At 51.0% G+C, this 22,227-nt stretch overlaps 1 protein-coding gene and 1 long non-coding RNA gene across 2 annotated transcripts in view; one reads left to right on the top strand and one right to left on the bottom strand.

Moving 5' to 3' along the window:
- Nucleotides 1-1,724: 1,724 nt before the first annotated feature.
- Nucleotides 1,725-2,653, bottom strand: LOC308571639. The gene is made up of 2 exons (XR_014001560.1): nt 2,596-2,653; nt 1,725-2,111 (listed from the first exon to the last, which is right to left on the bottom strand). It is a non-coding gene; the product is annotated as an uncharacterized lncRNA (long non-coding RNA).
- Nucleotides 2,654-5,156: 2,503 nt separating this feature from the next.
- The window catches only part of GRK1 (G protein-coupled receptor kinase 1), a 28,552-nt gene continuing 11,481 nt past the window's right edge, over nt 5,157-22,227 (top strand). Inside the window, exons 1-2 of the mRNA XM_081167929.1 lie at nt 5,157-5,427; nt 6,700-7,405. Coding sequence (XP_081024055.1) covers nt 6,716-7,405 — 690 coding nt within the window. The 5' untranslated portion in view covers nt 5,157-5,427; nt 6,700-6,715. The remainder of the gene's footprint in view (nt 5,428-6,699; nt 7,406-22,227) is intronic.

The raw sequence follows: 22,227 nt of genomic DNA, 5'->3' as shown, positions 1-22,227 counted from the left end.
CCCGAGGGTCATCTCGCTGAACCCCCCGCAATGAAGGAATCTTTTGCCCAACCTGGGGCTCGAACCCACAACCCGGGAGTCTCGTCCTCCGCTAACTGAGCTCCAACAAGATTTACTCCCAAGTAAACGGGTGCAGCTGTTGCATGGGCAGAATGACATAGGATTCCCCACCCACCCCAGCTGGATAGCTGCCCACTTGCTTTTGCCAACCCGGCACCCGATTCGGACTACAACTCCCATCAACCAATGGTTGCAGATGATGGGAGTTGTAGTCCAGAGACAACTGGGGACCCAAGGCTGAAGCGCACTGGCTCAGAGCAGCCTTCGCCAACCCGGCCCCCTCCGGATGTTTCGGACTACAACTCCCATCATCCTGAATGAAAGGTTTGATCTAAGCCAGGCACCCCCAAACTTGGCCCTCCAGATGTTTTTGAGACTACAATTCCCATCGTCCCTGACCACTGGTCCTGTTAGCTAAGGATGATGGGAGTTGTAGTCCCAAAACATCTGGAGGACCAAGTTTGGGGATGCCTGATTTAGGCGACTTCCTGAAATTCCCACACCTGTGGGGCTGAGATGCCAGGACAAAGACTTAATTAATCCCACCACTGCCCTGGGGAAATAGGTTCTTTGGAGAATGGCTGTTAACCCAAAGGTTGGTGGTTCGGGCCCACCCCGGGGGTGGCTGGGGGCAAGGTTCTTGCGTAGCGAGGGGCTGGGCCCGATGGCCTCTGGGGGTCCCTTCCACCTCTACGATTCTATAAAAGCACAGAAAGCAGGGAGATCAAACTGGGGCTGATATGGGGAGCCAAGGACAGGGTGTGGATTGTGGATTTTGACTTTTTTGTTTTTGTTTCTGAGGATCAAAACAGTCAGGGTGGGTGTGGGGAGGCAGCTGCCTTGTGGAGTTGAGATGGCACCTGTCTGTCTTGAGGGACAATGGAGTGGGCCTCCAGGGGTAAAGCAATGGAGTGTGCTTCCAATTTCGTTGTTCTGTATGGGACAATGACAATAAAGATTATCGTATCGTAAAGGCCACTCCTGTGACTCTTAAGCTGTGCAAGCGACCCGGAGGGTCATCTAATCCAACCCCCACGAAGCAGGAATCACAGTTGAAGAACTCTGGACAGATGGCCCTCAAACCTCTGTTTAAAAACCTCCAGGCGAGGAGAGTCCACAACTGCCCAAGGGAGACCGTTCCTGCGATAACATGATGCCTTGTTATGTTGTGATGTGATGTGTTGTCCTTCCTTCCTTCCGAACTCCCAGTAGGCAGTGTGGTATAGTGGTTAGAGCAGGGGGTCAGCAAACTTTTTCAGCAGAGGGCCAGTCCACTGTCCCTCAGACCTTGTGGGGGGCTGGACTATAATGGGGGGGTGAACGAATTCCTATGCCCCACAAATAACCCAGAGATGCATTTTCAATAAAAGGACACATTCTACTCATGTAAAAACACGCTGATTCCCGGATTGAGGGCCGGGATTGAGAAGGTGGGCCGGATTGAGAAGGTGATTGGGCCGGATCCGGCCCCCGCGGGACGACGGAGGACGAGATGGTGGGACAGTGTTCTTGAAGCTACCAGCATGAGTTTGACCAAACTGCGGGAGGCAGTGGAAGACAGGAGTGCCTGGCGTGCTCTGGTCCAGGGGGCCACGAAGAGTCGGACATGACTAAATGACCAAACAAAAACAACAACAATATATACATACTATAAACATCTATAATTCCTTCATAAATTTTTGTATTATTCTTTAGACATACATTCCTTATTATATTACAGCATTATATCTTGCGGTCTAACCAAATGTTCACAATAAACGTTATAAGTTTTATTTCAGTCCTGTGAGTGTCTTTATTTATGTGCAGTTTTCTCGTAAGTATTCCATAAATTTGGACCATTCTTGTTGGAATTTCTTATCGTCCTGCCATCGGATTCTTCCAAGTTAGCCTATTTCTGCATACTCCAATACTTTCTGTTGCCATTCTTCAATTGTCGGAATATCCTGTAGTTTCCATCTCCGATCTTCTTTTTTAATGTACGGGGCAGCTTTTGACGAGTCCCCCAATATTCATTCCCCCAATATTAAATCCAGTTCTTTGCATTCTTGCTCCTGCAAAAAAAAAAAGTTTGAAAAATCCTCCTGTAAATCCATCAGCATTTTATTATTGCTATTCTCATTATTAGTTGGTCGATTCAATACATCAGTCCCTTTTTCCATTGCGACTCAAAGCGACGTGCAACATTTTAGGCAAAAAGCAAACCCGTGCATATGTGAAAACCGGAGTTTTTAAAAATCTGAATGGCGATTCTATTTTTTAAAAATAGAATTTCTCCTAATTTGCAGTTTTCCGATCTTCCTTTTTAATGTGCGAGGCAGCTTTTGACAAGTTGCGGGACGGGTGGAAGTTCAACCGGTGCAGCTCCCTCCCCGGAACGCATGCGCGCAGTGGGGATGCCGGTGTCGCTTGGCCGGCATCTTTGAGAAGCCCGGAAGCGTAAGAAAATATGCCAATCTTCTAAATCCTGGAGCAGCTTGTTCTCCTCCTTTAACCCCCCCTCTCCTTAAGATATTCCTGGCAGCTTTATACCCTCACCTGTTTTGCCCTCACCCGCCCACTAATCTTCTTTTGAGTCGAGGAGCTGTCCAGTTTTCGGTCCTCTCGGGCTCTCATTTCCCCAATATTATTTGATTTGTTTTTTATCTTATATTTTGGAAATGTACATCCAGGGGGTTTTTTATTTAATTTTTTTTTGAGGCCCCCAAGAGAGTGGGGCCCTACGCTATAGCTTGTTTAGCTTATACCTAAATCCGACACTGCTGCTATGGGACAAGAAGGGTTTCTGAGGTGAACTAAAGAGCTGATACACATGGCTTCCGACTTGTGTTGGTTCCCGGCTGTGAGAGCATTGTGAGCTTGGTGCAGGGTGCATTTAACAACATGCACCCCATATGGGCGTGTTACACAAATTTTAAGGACACACACACTCCACAAAAAACTAACCCTTCGAAAAATAGGGAATATTCCCTGGGAGGGGAATAGACACTACATTCAGAGAACAATCCCAAAGCCATCTTGACTCTCTTAAAGGACCCCAGATATTTTCTCTGCAGTAGAAGGAAGTCAAATATTCAATGTAAATATCCAGTTATTCCTCCCTCTGCTAAACGACATTTTTCCCGGTCTTCAATCTGGGACTCTCCGGTTCATTCCTTACTTTCAATGCAAGAGGTCCAGAAGAAGATTCTCCAATTGTTGTTGTATATAAGAATCAAGCTATGGTTTTCCCAGTAGTGATGTATGGAAGTGAGAGCTGGACCATCAAGAAGGCTGATCACCGAAGCATGGATGCTTTTGAATTCTGGTGCTGGAGGAGACTCTGGAGAGTCCCATGGACTGCAAGAAGATCAAACCACTCCATCCTGAAGGAAATCAGCCCTGAGTGCTCACTGGAAGGACAGATCCTGAAGCTGAGGCTCCAAGACTTTGGCCACCTCATGAGAAGAGAAGACTCCCTGGAAAAGACCCTGGTGTTGGGAAAGATGGAGGCACAAGGAGAACGGGACGACAGAGGACAAGATGGTTGGACGGTGTTCTCAAAGCGATCAGCATGAGTTTGACCAAACTGCGGGAGGCAGTGGAGGACAGGAGTGCCTGGCGTGCTCTGGTCCATGGAGTCACGAAGAGTCGGACACGACTAAACAACTAAACAACAAATCAGAATTAACAGTAGTTCTCATCCAGCCCAATACCACAACATTACCTCCAATACTAGGAAACATCCCATCCTTTTCTTTATTTCCTCCAAAATTTCTTCACGGCGTTTATGTATTGGGTCATATAATAGATATTATATAATCCTTAATTGCTGCCCAGGTCATGCAGTGGCTGAGCATTCTCAAGTGCCTTGACAGACAGGAGAGAAGCCACTCTCATTTTTTTGTTGGAGACCTTCTTATGTGATGTATGTATGAGAGAACCGAGGTTTGACTGTAATTGCCCAAAGAAAAGCTTCTGGTATTTGTTTGTTTTTTACAAAAGTTATTTTGAACATCCTTTTCTTTCTTTTTTATGCTTGATTGGTTTTGAAAACTGTACAGCAGAAATGATCAATAAAAGTTGTTATCAAAATAAAAACAAACATTCATTCATTCCTTGGTTGATACTTGTTTTGTATATCATTCTGAAATTCAATTTAACGTAACCCCCGATCTTCTCATTGTGTTCCGAGTCAAATTCCTTAAATATGCACTTAACTTTATTTTCGCCCTGCTTAAAGATTTTTCAAGTTGTACACACAGAAGCTCAGTCGAGACCTGCCAACGGATTGATATTTCGACAATGTTCTTTTACGTGGACTCTGTATATATCCCACTCTCTGGCAAATTTCCCCTCTGTGACACCTCGTAGCCTTGCTGATAGTCTTGCTAATTCTACATATTCTCTTAGTTTGTTTTGCCAGTCTGCTTTGGATGAGATGGTTTCTCCCTTCCAACCTTTTGCAATTAAAATTCTGGCTGCTACTGTAACGTACATGAAGATTTTCCTAAACTCTTTTTGGATTTCATTACCCATAATTCCTAGCAGGAAGGCTTTGGGTTTTTTAGGGAAGGAACATGGGAACATTTTATTGAATTCGTTGTAAATCATTTCCCAAAATGATCTATAATCTTTTTACAGTTCCACCACATGTGGATCCATGTACCTCCACCCTCTGAAGGCTGTTCAACATCCTTTTCACTTCATTATATATAATTCCCCAGTAATTACCAGTTTGTGTACAAGAGATCCGCGGGTGATGCTGTGGCAATGGCTTTACATGCTGTCCTGACTCATTTGGAGAAGGAAGGGAACTATGAGAGACTGTTATTTGTAGACTTTAGTTCTGCATTTAATACTATTCTTCCGCATAGATTGGTGCCCAAATTATTAGACCTGGGACTTCCACCGTGTTTGTGGATATTAGATTTTCTATCAAACCGTTCCCTAAGGGTCAGGTTGGGTTCCCACGTCTCTGCGGATCTCATCATGAATACGGGGACGCCACAGGGCTGCGTGTTGAGCCCGCTATTATATACGCTCTATACAGCTGACTGTGCCCCCAAATACCCCAGTAATAAGATCATTAAGTTTGCAGATAATACAAGGGTGGTTGGTTTAATCATGGCTGGAGAGGGGGAGGCGGCCTATAGGAAGAAGTTAAACAGCTGGGGGAGTGGTGCAGGAAAACAACTTACTCCTTAACTTAAAGAAAACAAAAGAGATTATTGTGGACTTTAGGAAATGTAAATTGAATATTCAGCCACTTATTACTGAGGGGAAGTGCGTGGAACAGGTCTCGGTGTTTCGATTTCTGGGAATGGAGTTGAGAGATGACCTAACCTGTGGAGAAAACAGCAAAGACCCGATGAAGAGAGCACAGCAGAGGTTATTTTTTCTGAGAATCCTCCGGAAAAACAATCTCTCAAAGGACCTGTTGATGGCATTTACCATTGTACTGTGGAGAGTGTATTAACTTATGGTCTGTATGTGTGGTTTGGGACTTGCACGGTCAGGGAAAAAACAACGCTGTCCAGGTTTGTAAAGACTGCGGAGAGAATAACTGGGTGCACTCTTCCCACCTTGGATCAAATCTACGCTTCCAGGTGCCATAAGAAAGCTGTAGAGACAGCGCAGGATAGTGCGCACCCCGGAAATGATCTCTTTCAGTTTCTGCCTTCTGGAAGAAGGTACAGGGTTATAAAGACTCGGACTAGCCGCCTGAGAAACAGTTTCTATCCAACAGTTTCTATCTTCTCTTCTCATGAGGTGGCCAAAGTCTTGGAGCCTCAGCTTCAGGATCTGTCCTTCCAGTGAGCACTCAGGGTTTCTACCCAAATGCAATTCTGGCTTTAAACGCAGTATAAAGTAAAGGTAAAGGGACCCCTGACCATTAGGTCCAGTCGTGGCCGACTCTGGGGTTGCAGCGCTCATCTCGCTTTACTGGCCGAGGGAGCCGGTGTTCAGCTTCTGGATCATGTGGCCAGAAGGACTAAGCCGCTTCTGGCAAACCAGAGCAGCGCATGGAAACGCTGTTTACCTTCCCGCCAGAGTGGTACCTATTTATCTACTTACACTTTGACGTGCTTTCGAACTGCTAGGTTGGCAGGAGCAAGGACCGATCAAGGGGAGCACACCCCGTTGCGGGGATTCAAACCACCGACCTTCTGATCGGAAAAGTCCTAGGCTCTGTGGTTTAACCCACAGCGCCACCCGTGTCCCTTTTAAACACAGTGCAGTGGTACCTCGGGTTAAGTACTTAATTTGTTCTGGAGGTCCATTCTTAACCTGAAACTGTTCTTAACCTGAAGCACCACTTTAGCTAATGGGGCCTCCTGCTGCCGCCGCGCTGCCAGAGCATGATTTCTGTTCTTATCCTGAAGCAAAGTTCTTAACCTGAAGCATTATTTCTGGGTTAGCGGAGTCTGTAACCTGAAGTGTCTGTAACCTGAAGCGTCTTTAACCCGAGGTACCACCGTATAAGGAGTCTCTATAGGAGTATATTGTATTTTAAAATGGGGTTTCAGAGCTTTTAGGGGGTTTTGAATGCATTATGCAGAGTTTTCAATTCCATTTTTCTGCATGGGACAATGACAATAAATATATCGTATCGTAAAAATTGGAGGGTCTGGAATTCACCCGCTCTGCTTGCCTTGCTAGGTGACGCGACGCCGCCATGGATATCGGAGGCCTGGAGACGGTGGTGGCCAATTCGGCCTACGTGTCGGCTCGGGGCGACGGCGGCCCGTCCTCGGGGCGCGACAAGAAGATGCGAGCCAAGCTGAAGTTGCCGCACATCACACAATGCGAGCATCTCAAAGACACCTTGGACCTGGACTTCAAATTCATCTGCCTGAGGCAGCCCATCGGGAAGAGGATCTTCCAGCAGTTCCTGGACGACACGCCGCAGTTCATGGCGGCTGCGGGACTGTGGGAGAGCATTGAGGAGTACAACACATCTGAGGAAGCCATGAGGGGCTCCACCGCCCAGGTGACCATCAACAAGTACTTCGACTCGGCCTCGAAGGAGTTCTGCTCCTTCCTGGAGGAGAAGGCCATCATGCGGGTCAAGGAGGACAGCAAGCACAGCCACGGAGACCTCTTCAAAGAGTCCGAGAAGCAGCTGCTCAAACACCTGGAGGAGAAGGCCTTCGCCCCCTACAAGGAGAGCCTCTTCTTCTACCGCTTCCTCCAGTTCAAGTGGCTGGAGGCCCAGAGCGTGACGGACGAGTGGTTCATGGACTTCCGAGTGCTGGGCAAAGGGGGGTTCGGGGAGGTGTGCGCCTGCCAGATGAAGGCCACCGGCAAAATGTACGCCAACAAGCGCCTCAACAAGAAGAGGCTAAAGAAGCGCAAGGGATACGAGGTGAGGAGGGATCCGGGGTGGAAGATGTTCTTGGTGGCCTTAGAGAGTAAATAAGAGATGTTCCTGGTGGCCTAATAGAGTAAACAAGAGATGTTCCTGGTGGCCTTAAATTAGAGATGTTCCTGGTGGCCTTAGAGTAAATAAGAAATGTTTCTGGTGGCCTTAGAGTAAATTAGAGATGTTCCTGGTGACCTTAGAGTAAATTAGAGATGTTCCTGGTGACCTCAGAGTAAATAAGAGATGTTCCTGGTGGCCTAATAGAGTAAACAAGAGATGTTCCTGGTGGCCTTAGAGTAAATTAGAGATGTTCCTGGTGGCCTTAGAGTAAATAAGAGATGTTCCTGGTGGCCTTAGAGTAAATAAGAGATGTTTCTGGTGGCCTTAGAGTAAATAAGAGATGTTCCTGGTGGCCTTAGAGTAAATAAGAGATGTTTCTGGTGGCCTTAAAGTAAATTAGAGATGTTCCTGGTGGCCTTAGAGTAAATTAGAGATGTTCCTGGTGGCCTTAGAGTAAATTAGAGATGTTCCTGGTGACCTTAGAGTAAGTTAGAGATGTTCCTGGTGACCTTAGAGTAAATTAGATATATTCCTGGAGGCCTTAGAGTAAGTTAGAGATGTTCCTGGTGGCCTTAGAGTAAATTAGAGATGTTCCTGGTGGCCTTAGAGTAAGTTAGAGATGTTCCTGGTGACCTTAGAGTAAATTAGATATGTTCCTGGTGGCCTTAGAGTAAATTAGAGATGTTCCTGGTGACCTTAGAGTAAGTTAGAGATGTTCCTGGTGGCCTTAGAGTAAATTAGAGATGTTCCTGGTGGCCTTAGAGTAAATAAGAGATGTTCCTGGTGACCTTAGAGTAAATGTTGAAGTTGGCCACTGTGAGAACAGGATGCTGGAAAAGGTGGGCCACTGGCCGCATCCAGGAGAGCTCTTCTTAGGTCCTTCATGGTGTTCAAGTCATAGAATCATAGAACGACATAGCTGGAAGGGACCCCCAGGGGCCATCTACCCCAACCCTCTGCAACGCAAGAATCTCAGCTAAAGCACCTCTGACAGATGCCCCCCCCAACCTCTGCTTAAGAACCTCCAATGGGTGGGAGTCTACCACCTCCCAAGGGAGACCGATCCACCGTCCAACGGCTCTTGCTGTCTTCCTGATATTTAGCCGGAATCTCCTTTCTTGTAACGTGAAGCCACGGGTTCGAGTCCTACCCTCCGGAGCAGGAGAAAACGAGCTTGTTCCCTCTTTCACGTGACACCCCTTGAGATATTTAGAGATGGCTGTCATCTCTCTCCTCTTTCTATTCCCAAGCTAAACACCTTGGGGGGTTTTCAGAATGGCCATCTGTCATAGATGCTTTAGCTGAGATTCCTGCTTTGCAGGGGGTTGGACTAGATGATCGCTGGGGTTCCCTTTGAACTGAAGTTCTACGATTCTATGGTTTCCAGCCTCGCCTGGTAGGGCTGGGGCAATATCCTGCCTGAAACCCAGTACCCCAGTAGCTTTGGAAGCAGTCTATGGACTAAATAATAATAATAATAATAATAATAATAATAATAATAATAATAATAATAATAACAACAACAACAACAACAACAACAACAACAACAACAACAACAATAACAATAAATTTTATTTATACCCCACCCAGGGCGGCTAACACCAGTAAAATTACAGAAAAATAATAAGGGGGGAACCAATTTAAAATACAGGTTAAAATGCAATTTAAAATGCAGCCTCATTTTAAAAGTAGCCCATAGATCAAAACTGTAAGAGGAGGGAAACAAAGGACTGGTGGAACAGCTCTGAACAGGGCCCTGGTCTCTTGGGACAGAGCGTTCCACCAAGTCGGGGCCAGTACTGAAAAGGCCCTGGCCCTAGTTGAGACCAATCTAACCGCCTTGCGACCTGGCACCTCCAAGGTGTTGTCATTTGTGGACCTCTCTGCGGGGCAGACCAGGAGAGGCGGTCCCGTAGGTACGTGGGTCCTAGGCCGCATGACTCTCAGGGGTCCCTTCAGCAACACGAAAGAACTTTCTTCCGCCACCAGAACGCCCTCTGCAAACTTAGCCAGGTTGCACAAATTTCCACAGGCATTCTAGTGTCTGCAAAGTGTCTTCGAAAATGGGGTCTGCGGTACAGTGGCTGTGGGGGATCATGGCGCCCTCAGCTATTTTATTTACTGCATGTATATCTCACATTTTTTCCTCAAGGTGAAATGGGCATGGCTCTTCTGGCCTCTTCATTTTATCCCCACAACACCCCTGTGAGGTAGGCCAGGTCGAGAGAGGCAGGGACTGGCTGCAAGGTTTCACCTGGTGAGCTTCATAGCTGACTGGGGGATTCAGATTTTGGTCTGAAGTACTAACCACTACATCGGGACGCGGGTGGTGCTGTGGGTTAAACCACAGAGCCTAGGACTTGCCAATCGGAAGGTTGGCGGTTCGAATCCCCGCAATGATGGGGTGAGCTCCCGTTGCTCGGTCCCTGCTCCTGCCAACCTAGCAGTTCGGAATTGCCCGGGGGGGGGGGAGCAGATCATGTTTGTTTGTTTTTTTGCAAGAAGGAAGTGGGTGTTGAAACAAAACTGCTGATTGCAAGCGATCAGAAGCAAGATAAGGGACGCTATCAATAAAGGAGGCTGCCTGGGAGGGGGGAGGTAAAGACAGCAAACTTGCAAGGAGAGGAGACAGGAAGAGTAAAGTAAGAAGGAGAGAAATTGGAAGAAAAGGAGGGGCAAAAAACTGCTCCAGCTAAGGAAAAGACACTAAGGCAAACAAGAGGGAAGGGAGTGTTGAAAGGAAACAGCTGATTAGTGGGATTGGGAGAGAGATAAGGGGTGCTAGAGATAAAGGAGGCTGCCTGGGAGGGGGGAGGTAAAAGCCCATGGATCATCAGGATTTTTACATTGGGTCACCCCAAATTCACCATCAGATCACATAGCATGTACATGGCTGCAGCCTGCACCAAAAGAATCACACACCCACTGTTGCATGAGGCCGCAATGGTGCAGAAACGTGGTTACAAAGAACGGATCCACATGGATCCTCAGGATTTTTGCATTGTTGTTGTTGTTTAGTCGTGTCCGACTCTTCGTGGCCCCCTGGACCAGAGCACGCCAGGCACTCCTGTCTTCCACTGCCTCCTGCAGTTTGGTCAAACTCATGCTGGTAGCTTTGAGAACACTTTCCCACCATCTCGTCCTCCGTCATCCCCTTCTCCTTGCGCCCTCCATCTTTCCCAACATCAGGGTCTTTTCCAGGGAGTCATCTCTTCTCATGAGGTGGCCAAAGTCTTGGAGCCTTGGCTTCAGGATCTGTCCTTCCAGGGAGCGCTCAGGGCTGATTTCCTTCAGAATGGAGAGGTTGGATCTTCTTGCAGTCCATGGGACTCTCAAGAGTCTCCTCCAGCACCAGAATTCATAATTTTTGCATTGGGCTACCCCAGACTCACTGTCAAATCACATGTCTGTGGCCTCAGCATGAACCACAAAAATCATACATCCACTGTTTCTTTCAGAATATTTTTTTTCTTGTTTTCCTCCTATAAAAACTAGGTGTGTCTTATGGTCAGGTGCATCTTATGGAGCGAAAAATATGGTAAATCCTTTTCCTGCAGGCAGGAAGAGGGTACAAAATTCACAGCTGGATATCTGGTCCTTGGTGCCCATTTTGACTCATTTCTTGAACCACCAAGAAGCAAAGAAAGCAATGGGGTCTTTCCTTAAGGCCCTTGAAGCTGATTGGCTCCCAGGCATCCAGCCTTCTGATTGGCTGAGAGCCCTATATATACATCCTGGGTCAGGCCCAAAGGTGGCCATTCTGGTTGTGGGGAGGAATCAGCAAGGTGGGGTTTGGGGCTGGCTGGCTGGCACCCTTGAACCCAGGGCGGTCGAGGGGTTGCAAAACAACAACGCCATATTTATATGGGTACTTACTCAGAAGATGTATTAAAAAAAAAAAAACTGTACCCAAAGGAATCATTAGGAAAATAAGAAATATTTAGGGTGGGGCTGCCAAATGTTGTCCTTGCTCAGGGCACCGTATTACCAAAGTCCACCCCGGCTTGCAAGAATAAAATAAATAACATTATTGGTGAAAACAGTTAAAACCAACCATTTAAACATTTTTTTAAAAAATTAACACCAGCAATAACAGCCCTGAGACCACCAGGTATAGGGCAGTATATAAATTCATCCAATCAATCAATAATAAATTAAAAACATGTTTGTTTTTGATATTCTCCTTCACCTTCCACTGCTCAACCACAGACCTCAATTCAAGAAGGTTCTGGAAAGATGCAGGAATGAGAGAAGAGGCGAGGAATTAATGGACCAGAAACGTGTGTGATGTTGCGTGTGATATCATTCCAATCAAATGTCCTTTATTAGGCATAGCAAACCACACATTATCAAACAGACACAAATTGTGCAAAATACGAGCTCAGCGTAACAAGGTTTGTCCCAGTCAGATCTTTAACTCCAGAGGAAATCAATTTGCGTAAATAATACAATATAACACTACCCCATCACCGATCAGCTAAGAACCACTAAATCTCTTTATAATGGCCCAGTCTTTCTACGTGGACAGCACTCAAAAATTCAGCCACTATTAAAGTAATTTGATCGTTCCTGTCCGAAAACAGATCCTGAAGCATTGGTAGCATAGAATTCAGCCTATTGAGTTGTAAGGCTTCTAATACAGTGGTGCCCCGCAAGACGAATGCCTCGCAAGACGGAAAACTCGCTAGACGAAAGAGTTTTCCGTTTTGGAGGTGCTTCGCAAAACGAATTTCCTATGGGCTTGCTTCGCAAGACGACAATGTCTTGCGAGTTCCTGCTGGGTTTATTTCCCTCCCCCCCCCTTTTTCTAAGCCGCTAAGCCGCTTATCAGCTGATCCGATCAGCAGATAAGCCGCTAAAAGCCTCTAAAAGCCGCTAATAGCGTTAATCCTTCAATGGGCTTGCTTCGCAAGACGAAAAAACCGCTAGACGAAGAGAATCACAGAACGGATTCTTTTCGTCTTGCGAGGCACCACTGTAATTGCCTTCGGGCATAAATGCCAAAATCACAAGAAAAGAAAATATGCTCGTGTGATATCATTATTCCTCCCAAGAACTCGGAGCCAAGAGTGTTCTTCCTCTGATTTTATCCTAATACCAACCCTTCGAGGTAGACCAGGCTGAGAGGCAGTACGTGAAGACAGCAGATCCCATTGACTAGATCAGGCCTGATCCCTGTCTGTTCCAGCATCTTGTCCTCACCGAGGCCCCCCAGACCCCCCAGTGAGAAGCCTGCAAGCGGGTCTCGAGTTCAGGAGTCGCTCTCCCTTACTGTGAATCCCTGGAATAATAATAATAATAATAATAATAATAATAATAATAATAATAATAATAATAATAATAATAATAATTTTATTATTTATACCCCGCCCATCTGGCTGGGCCTCCCCAGCCACTCTGGGCAGATTCCAAAAAAATATTAACATACTATAATACATCAAACTTTAAAAGCTTACCTAAACAGGGCTGCCTTCAGATGTCTTCTAAAAGTCTGGTAGTTGCTTATTTCCTTGACATCTGGTGGGAGGGCGCTCCACAAGGAGGGTGTGCCACCACCGAGAAGACCCTCTGCCTGGTTCCCTGTAACTTGGCTTCTCGCAGTGAGGGAACCCCAGAAGGCCCTCGGAGCTGGACCTCAGTGTCCAGGCAGAACGATGGGAGTGGAGACGCTCCTTCAGGTATACTGGGCCTTTGAGGCCGTTTAGGGCTTTCAAGGTCAGCACCAACACTTTGAATTGTGTTTGGAAACGTCCTGGGAGCCAATGTAGGTCTTTCAAGACTGGTGTTATGTGGTCTCGGCGGCCGCTCCCAGTCCCCAGTCTGGCTGCCGCATTCTGGATTAGTTGTAGTTTCCGCGTCACCTTCAAAGGTAGCCCCACATAGAGCGCATGGCAGTAGTTCAAGCGGGAGATAACCAGAGCATGCACCACTCTGGCGAGGCAGTCTGCAGGCAGATAGGGTCTCATCCTGCGTACCAGATGGAGCTGGTAAACAGCTGCCCTGGACACAGAACTGACCTGCGCCTCCATGGACAGCTGTGAGTCCAGAATGGCTCCCAGGCTGCGCACCTGGTCCTTCAGGGGCACAGTTGCCCCATTCAGGACCAGGGAGTCCCCCACACCTGCCCGCCCCCTGTCCCCCAGAAACAGTACTTCTGTCTTGTCAGGATTCAATCTCAATCTGTCAGCTGCCATCCATCCTCCAACCGCCATTCAGAGGCATAGACTGCCTCCAAGGCTACTGGGGTACTGGGTTTCAGGCAGGATGTTGCCCCAGCCCTACCAGGCGAGGCTGGAAACCATAGAATTGTAGAACTTCAGTTCAAAGGGAACCCCAGCGATCATCTAGTCTAACCCCCCGTCAATGCAGGAATCTCAGCTAAAGCAGCCAGGGCAGATGGCCGTCAAACCTCCTTCTCCGAGGAAGGAGAAGGAATCAAACTGTTCCGCTGCAGAGCTGCAGCCCCAAAATGCATAATTGTTTTTGTCACATCGTGCAGCCAATTGTGAAAAAGTGCGAGAGCAGTTTTTGGCTAGGAGGTGCCATTACGGCACAGGCAGTGCCAGATTTAGGTTTGACAAGGCCCTAGGCTCCTGAAGGTAATGGGGCCCTTTATATGTCCAGCTGTCCTTTGTCAACAACAAATTGACACTTTTTCGTGTTGAATATATAATCATATATATACACGGGTGCCGCTGTGGGTTAAACTACAGAGCCTAAGACTTGCCGATCAGAAGGTTGGCGGTTCGAATCCCCGTGACGGGGTGAGCTCCCGTTGCTCGGTCCCTGCTCTTGCCAACCTAGCAGTTCGAAAGCACGTCAAAGTTCAAGTAGATAAATAGGTACCACTCTGGCAGGAAGGTAAACGGCGTTTCCGTGCGCTGCTCTGGTTCGCCAGAAGCGGCTTAGTCATGCTGGCCACATGACCCGGAAGCTGAACACCGGCTCCCTCGGCCAATAAAGCGAGATGAGCGCCGCAACCCCAGAGTCGGCCACGACTGGACCTAATGGTCAGGGGTCCCTTTACCTTTACCTATATAATCATATCAATCTTTATTACAGTCCAGAGACCCAACAAATTGTTACAAAGCAATACACAATTCATACAGCCCACCTTGCAGGTCAAACAAGCATTTTGTTCAGAATATAGGGATCATTGCTTCTTGCAACCACCGATAAAAACTTCGCCACTGCTAATGTTCTAGCGTTTGTCCGGTCTTCCAATAGGAACCTGACATAGTGAGCCTCTGATTTTCCCGGGAAAGGTACCAGCAAGGGTAATATCAGTTCAGCCCTGGCTGAGCCACGTGCGCGGCCGGCTCACGACAACCGTGTCTCCCTCTCTCAGGCGAACCGGCCTGCTTCCCATCCCGGGATTATTTTCAGATGAAGCAAATTAGCCACCTTAATCCCCACCGGGGCCAATTATTCCCCCGTAAAGAAGCTTGCCGTTTAGCCGCTTGCTGGCCGCGATGGCGGATCTGGCGAAAGAGGTGTCAGAGAACATCAGCGTCAGTGGTTTCGCGGCGGGGAGGGTGGTGTGTGAGATAGGAACCGTGGAACTGTCGAATCGGAAGGGGCCACGAGGGTCCCCTTTTGCCCAGTGCGAAACTCGAACCCGTGACCCTTGCTCCGCAAAGCGGTGCCCATAGACACCCATAGATCTGATGGCAGTTCACAACCAAAAAAAATTGGCAGCATTGCAGCAGGAGAAATGGGTGCTCTAACGGGAAAGAGGAACCAGCCACCCCAGAATAGATCCTGGGTTGTGAATGATTGACAGGTGACCATCTGCAAAGTGGCACCGGACCGTCTTCCTAACCCGCAGTTCACCCAAGTGTGCAGCCCCAGCAGAAAACTTTCCAGGGTTATTTTCATGCAAAAAAAGGCTTCCTTTTCGCAAATGAATTAACAAATTATGCAAATTGTAAACACAGGTAATACGTTTAAAGCACTCTTTGAATGTTTAAGCAGCGTTCAGTGCCGCATGCACTGAGTCCCCCCCCCCCAAATCCTAGGAATTGTAGTTCTCGCCCTCCCACAACACAGCTACTCTAGTTGTGGGTGTCAAAGTGCATTGGAACTAGTTGAACAGCACCAAAGTGCATTGAAGAGGATTGCTGGGGTGCTGCCTCTAACTGTCAGCAGGTGGCGCTGTTTCATTACCTTCCCCTGCTCTGAAGAACGTTCTGCTTTAAGGAATGGCAAGCTTGGTGGCAACTTTAGGGGTGGCAGGAGGAGTGAGTGCCTTTGCCTAAATATGTCATATTTGGCTTGATTTGCATTCAGCGAAGAGGCTGGGAAAAAGAATGGCTGCTGTCTCCAACCAGGTGACTTCCAGGTGATCTGACTGCAGCTCTTATCAGCTCTGGCCAGCTTCCCTGGCTATGTGTAGTCCCTAATTCTGTGGACACAGTTCCAAATTCAGCATTCTCAACTTGCTTGCTTAAACAAAAGCAAGTTTCTAGACCTTAAGGTGCTTCAGCCAGCCCCCACCTCCCTCTCCTTAATTCACCTGCTGTGCTGGTCCCGGGGGTAAGGTACCGTGAGTGTAGCAGAGTCCACACGAAGCGGGGCGAGGTCCGATGCAGAGAGACGGGCGGGGAACAGGAACGCTGGAACAGAAGGCTGAGCAGGTAACAGGAACACCGGATGGTCGGGAACAGGAGGCCGAGCAGGGAACAGGAGTACTGGATAGTCAGGAACAGGAAGCCGAGCAGGGAACAGGAGTACCGGTTAGTCAGGAACAGGAGGCCGAGCAAGGATCAGGATCACAGGAAAGTCCGAAGCCAACAACGACGTTGCTCCCGCAACCTGGGGCCGGGATGAGTGGGCTTTTATCCTCTTCCAAGGTCAGGGGCGGTCCCGACCCCCAGGAGCCCCGCCTACTCTGGCCTTAAGGCGAGCACTCCTCCTGGGGGCAACTAGTTCCCTTCGCCTCTCTGCCCTAAGCCTCTGCAGATCAGGAGAGGCCGAAGGGTTACTGGGCCCTGGAGGAGGCTCACCTGTGGCCACTGAGTCATCAGGCCCCTCTGGGGCCAGGAGGACTTCACCTGGGGCCAGCTCCTGCTGCACTGCCACAGGTGCAGGCTCCTCAGCCTCTAGGCCTTGCCCCAGTTCAGCCGGCCCTGGATGCGGGGACTCCTGTGCAGGCTGGGATTCCTCTGTTTCATCCTCCGAATCGGAATCCCAGGCCATCACACCATCCCCCCTCCCAGGCCCCCCCCCTCAACCGAGGGTCCGGACCCAGCTTGCCGGGGTACGTCGCATGGAACTCTCGGAGGCAGGCAGGTGCGTGGACGTTGGCCGCTGGTTCCCAGGAACGGTCCTCCGGTCCGTACCCTTTCCAGTCAATGAGATACTGTAGCTTTCCCCTGCGGTATCGGGAGTCCAGGATGCGTTCCACCTCGTACTCAGGCTCTCCCCGAACCAACACTGGCTGCGGTTGGGGACGGTTCGGGTGGAACTCGTCGGGTGGGGCCACAGGACTCAAAAGGGACCTGTGGAAGACCGGGTGAACCTTCAGGGTTGCGGGTAACCGGAGACGGAATGCCACAGGAGAGACTTGGTCCACGATAGGGAACGGGCCGGTGAAGCGGGCGTCCAACTTCCGCGAAGGTCGAGAGGGGTGGGGATGGCGAGTGGAGAGCCAAACCAGGTCACCGACGCGAAGTTCCGGCCCCACCTGGCGGTGGCGGTCGGCCTGGGCTTTGTACACTTCCTTGGCCTGGTGCAGTTGCTCCACCAAAAGCTGTTGCTGGGACTGGAGCTCTTGAAGCCACTCCGTCACTGCCGGGACCGCGGATGCCGGCAGCACCTCTGGAAACAGCCGTGGATGATAACCATAGCTGGCCTGGAACGGGGTCTGCTGGGTGGACGCATTCACCGCGTTGTTATAGGCGAACTCCGCCAATGCCAGGTGGTCGACCCAGTCATCCTGCTGGTAGCTGCAGTAACACCGGAGGTACTGCTCTAGCACCGCGTTCGCCCGTTCCGTCTGGCCATCGGTCTGTGGGTGGTAGGCTGACGAGAGGCAGACCTCTGTCCCGAGGGTCTGGTGTAATGCTCGCCAGAACCGGGATGTGAACTGAACGCCCCGGTCGGACACCACGCGCTCAGGTAGTCCATGCAGGCGGAAGACATGCTGAAGGTACAGCTGCGCAGTTTCCTTGGCTGTGGGTACAGATGGACAGGGAGCGCAGTGTACCATCTTGGTGAAATGGTCGGAGAAAACCAGAAGGCAGGTACAGCCACGAGACGAGGGTAATTCCACTACAAAGTCCAACGAAACCGTGTGCCAAGGGCGCGGTGGAACTGGCAATGGCTGAAGTAGGCCGGGGGGTCGCCCGGTAGGACCCTTGGCGCGACGGCAGACATCACAACCAGCAACGTAGCGAGCCACGTCAGCCTTCAGGCGGGGCCACCAAAACTCCCGACTGACCAAATGGGTGGTCCGATACCGTCCAAAGTGCCCCGCTGCTGGGGCATCATGGGCCATCCGGAGAACCTCCAGCCGTAGTGGCCCTGGCGGGACGTACAGACGACCGTGGTGCAGCAGCAGGCCCTGATGCAGGACCAGCCCCGGATATTGTGTACTGGACCCTTCAGCCAGCTCCCGGAGACGATCCTGGGCCCAAGCGTCGACCCGCTGCTGTTCCCGCACCCGAACCTGCAGTGGCTGCGCCTCCTGGGTGGCCAGGAATGCAGCCGGAGGTAGAATCGTGGTGGGTTCTGCTTGCTGTACCGTGTCTGCGTTGTCTTCAGGTTTCCGGGACAGAGCATCCGCCTTCTGATTCTGAGAGCTAGGGATGTAGCGGATCCGAAACTGGAACCGGGAAAAGAACAACGCCCACCGGATCTGTCTTTGGTTCAGCTTGCGGGTGGTCTGGAGGTACTCCAGGTTCCGGTGGTCGGTTCTCACCTCCACCGGATGTCGTGCCCCCTCAAGATGGTGGCGCCAGACCTCAAAGGCTACCTTGATGGCCAGTAGTTCCCGCTCCCACACAGTATAGTTACGCTCCGCTGGGAGGAGCTGGCGGGAATAGAAGGTGCACGGTAAAAGTGGCGCTTCCGGTCCATGCTGCTGAGACAAGACGGCACCGAGAGCCGTACTGGAGGCGTCAGTCTCTACCACAAAGGGTCGAGAAGGATCCGGATGTTGCAAGATTGGCGCTCTCTGGAAACAGGCCTTCAACCCTTGAAACGCCTCCTCCGCCTCCTTGTCCCAGGAAAACGGCGTCTTGGGGCGCAGTAGTCGGGTCAACGGGGTGGTGCGGTGAGCATAGTCCGCAATGAAGGTTCGGTAATAGTTGGCGAACCCCAGGAAACGCTGTAGGTCCTTGCGGTTCCGAGGTGCCGCCCATTCTCGAACCGCTGCCACCTTCCCAGGATCCATCTGCACCCCACCTGGTGAGAGTCGGTGACCCAGGAAGTCCACTGACCACTGATGAAACTCGCACTTGCTGAGCTTTGCATACAGACGATGCTCGCGCAAGCGCTGCAGCACGGTCCGGACATGGCCTTCGTGGCACGCCAGGTCACGGGAGTAAACCAGAATGTCATCCAAGTACACCACCACGTACTTGTCTAGCAAGTCCTGGAACACGTGGTTGATGTACCGTTGGAACACAGCAGGCGCGTTGCACAAACCAAAGGGCATAACCAGGTATTCGAACTGTCCGTACCGGGTCCCAAATGCGGTCTTCCACTCATCCCCGGCGCGGATCCGAATCAAATTGTAGGCACCCTGGAGGTCTAGCTTGGTGAACACCTGCGCCCCTTGCACCCGCTCCAGTAACTCCGAAATAAGGGGCAAAGGGTACCGGTCCGGGATGGTGATTTTGTTCAGGGCCCGGTAATCATGGCAAAGGCGGAGCTCCCCACATTTCTTTTTAACAAAGAGCACTGGCGCAGCAGTGGGCGAGGTAGAAGGCCTAATGAACCCACGCTCCAGGTTCTTGCGCAAGAAGTCCTGTAAAGCCTCGCGCTCTGGCTCGGTTAACGAGTATAAGCGACTCACCGGTAGAGGCGCTCCGGGCTGGAGGTCTATGCCACAGTCAAAGGACCGATGCGGCGGCAGCTGGTCTGCCCCCCGTTCCTCAAACACGTCGTGATAGTCCCGGTATTCAGCGGGGAGCGTTGCAGCAACCTCCTCAGTGGGCGCAGCTGCTAGCATCTCAGTCTCAGCAGGAGAACTGGGGTCTGGGAAGTGTACAGTCCGTTTGACCCAGTCAATCCGCACATTGTGAGCCTCCAGCCAGTCCATCCCAAGCACCAGGGGGAACCGGGGCATGGAGGCAATATCCAGAGTTCGCATCTCACAGTGCTGCTGGAGGCACAGGACCAGGGGCTGGGTCTCCTGAGTGACGGCACCCGAACGCAGGGGCCGTCCGTCGATTGCCTCCACCTGCACCGGTTCTGGCTTGTTCCGCAGTGGCACCCGATGCTGGGCAGCAAAAGCAGCGTCCATATAAGAGCGGGTTGCGCCCAAATCCACCAGCGCATGGGTAAGAATCCATGGCCCTCCTAGAGGGTATAGATGTACCGGAACCATAAGGTGTTGTAATTCAATTGGTGCGGCCCCATTCTGTGCTGTTTGGGACCCCAGGTAGCCAGGCCCCTCAGCTACTGGGGTTTGGTGGTTTCCCTGCGGCTGGCGTTTCTCAGGACAGGACCTTGCATAGTGTCCGCTTCCGCCACAATAGAGACAAAGATTCCCCTCCCGACGCCGCGACTTCTCTGCGGGGGAGAGGCGTGGCCGCACTGCCCCAAGCTGCATAGGTTCCTCCAATGACTTAGCTGGGCACGTGGGGCTGCTGGTCGACACTGGGGCCAAGAACTGGAGGTGCCGGCGGTCCCGAGCCTGACGTCGGTCCTCTAGCCGACCGTCAATCTGTAGACTCCATTGGATAAGGGTGTCTAGCGTGGTGGGGCGTTCCATCGTGGCCAGCTGGTCCAGTATCTCATCTGAAAGCCCCTCGAGATACTGGTCCCGGAGAGCCGAGTCGTTCCAGGTCAAGTCCTGTGCCAGCAGCCGGAATTCTGTGGTGTATGCGGCCACCGTGGACTTGCCCTGTCTCAACCGCCGAATCGCCCGGTTGGCTTGACTCCCTTTCTGGGGGTTGCCGAACGCGGCCTCCAAACGATTGCAAAACCCCGTATAGTCTGCCAGCAAGGGGGAGTCTTGCCTGAGTAGCGGCAACGCCCACTTGGCCGCCTGGTCCTTTAACAAACTAATCAAAAAGTGCACCTTGGTGCGGTCGTCAGGAAAGTTCCGGGCTCGCCCCTGAATATATAGCTTGGCCTGGGCCAGGAACATAGGAAAGCTGGCCGGGGCTCCATCAAATTTCTCAGGCAAAGCCACTGGGTACTTGCCAGGAGTCGGGGCGTCGGCCCCAGGAGCCGGTAGGGCTTCTAAGCATTGCTGAAGTGCCACGACCGCGTCACTGAGCTGCTGCACGGTGTGAGTTAAGGCCTGGTTCTCCTGGGCCAAAGTCACCAGTGCAGCCGCCTGGTCCTCCATGGCCTCTGGCTCTTCCCGAACGCACCCCTATGAAGGGGGAGTGCGGGTGTGGCGGGAGCAAACTGTGCTGGTCCCGGGGGTAAGGTACCGTGAGTGTAGCAGAGTCCACACGAAGCGGGGCGAGGTCCGATGCAGAGAGACGGGCGGGGAACAGGAACGCTGGAACAGAAGGCTGAGCAGGTAACAGGAACACCGGATGGTCGGGAACAGGAGGCCGAGCAGGGAACAGGAGTACTGGATAGTCAGGAACAGGAAGCCGAGCAGGGAACAGGAGTACCGGTTAGTCAGGAACAGGAGGCCGAGCAAGGATCAGGATCACAGGAAAGTCCGAAGCCAACAACGACGTTGCTCCCGCAACCTGGGGCCGGGATGAGTGGGCTTTTATCCTCTTCTAAGGTCAGGGGCGGTCCCGACCCCCAGGAGCCCCGCCTACTCTGGCCTTAAGGCGAGCACTCCTCCTGGGGGCAACTAGTTCCCTTCGCCTCTCTGCCCTAAGCCTCTGCAGATCAGGAGAGGCCGAAGGGTTACTGGGCCCTGGAGGAGGCTCACCTGTGGCCACTGAGTCATCAGGCCCCTCTGGGGCCAGGAGGACTTCACCTGGGGCCAGCTCCTGCTGCACTGCCACAGGTGCAGGCTCCTCAGCCTCTAGGCCTTGCCCCAGTTCAGCCGGCCCTGGAGGTGGGGACTCCTGTGCAGGCTGGGATTCCTCTGTTTCATCCTCCGAATCGGAATCCCAGGCCATCACACCTGCCCAGTTGTTTCAACTCCCTCTTCCTTCGTCTCAGGGTTGCCCTTGTAGAATTTAGCAAAGCTGGGGGCAAAACTAGAACGAGTTGGCTCTGCTCTGGCGCCACCTACTGTTGGCCTCCCTTGTCTTCTGCCAATAGACCACTATTCAAATGGGGTCCATGTTGAATTCCCAGCATTTGGCGGTTTCAGATGACTCTGGTCTCGCCGCCCTGTGAGTGGCAGAAGCAGATTAAAATTATGGAAGTTTTCTTGATCTACGTAATTCAGACGGGCCACAGTACCCCCCCCTTCCAGCTGTGGAAGAATAATTAATCGTTGTTGTTTAGTCGTTTAGTCGTGTCCGCCTCTTCGTGACCCCCTGGACCAGAGCACGCCAGGCCCTCCTGTCTTCCACTGCCTCCCGCAGTTTGGCCAAATTCATGTTAGTCGCTTCGAGAACACTGTCCCACCATCTCGTCCTCCGTCGTCCCCTTCTCCTTGTGCCCTCCATCTT

Source organism: Podarcis bocagei (genome assembly GCF_964188305.1).
Source record: "Podarcis bocagei genome assembly, chromosome: 13".
NCBI classification, from domain to species: Eukaryota; Metazoa; Chordata; class Lepidosauria; order Squamata; family Lacertidae; genus Podarcis; species Podarcis bocagei.
This window is presented reverse-complemented; position numbering and strand designations above follow the sequence as displayed.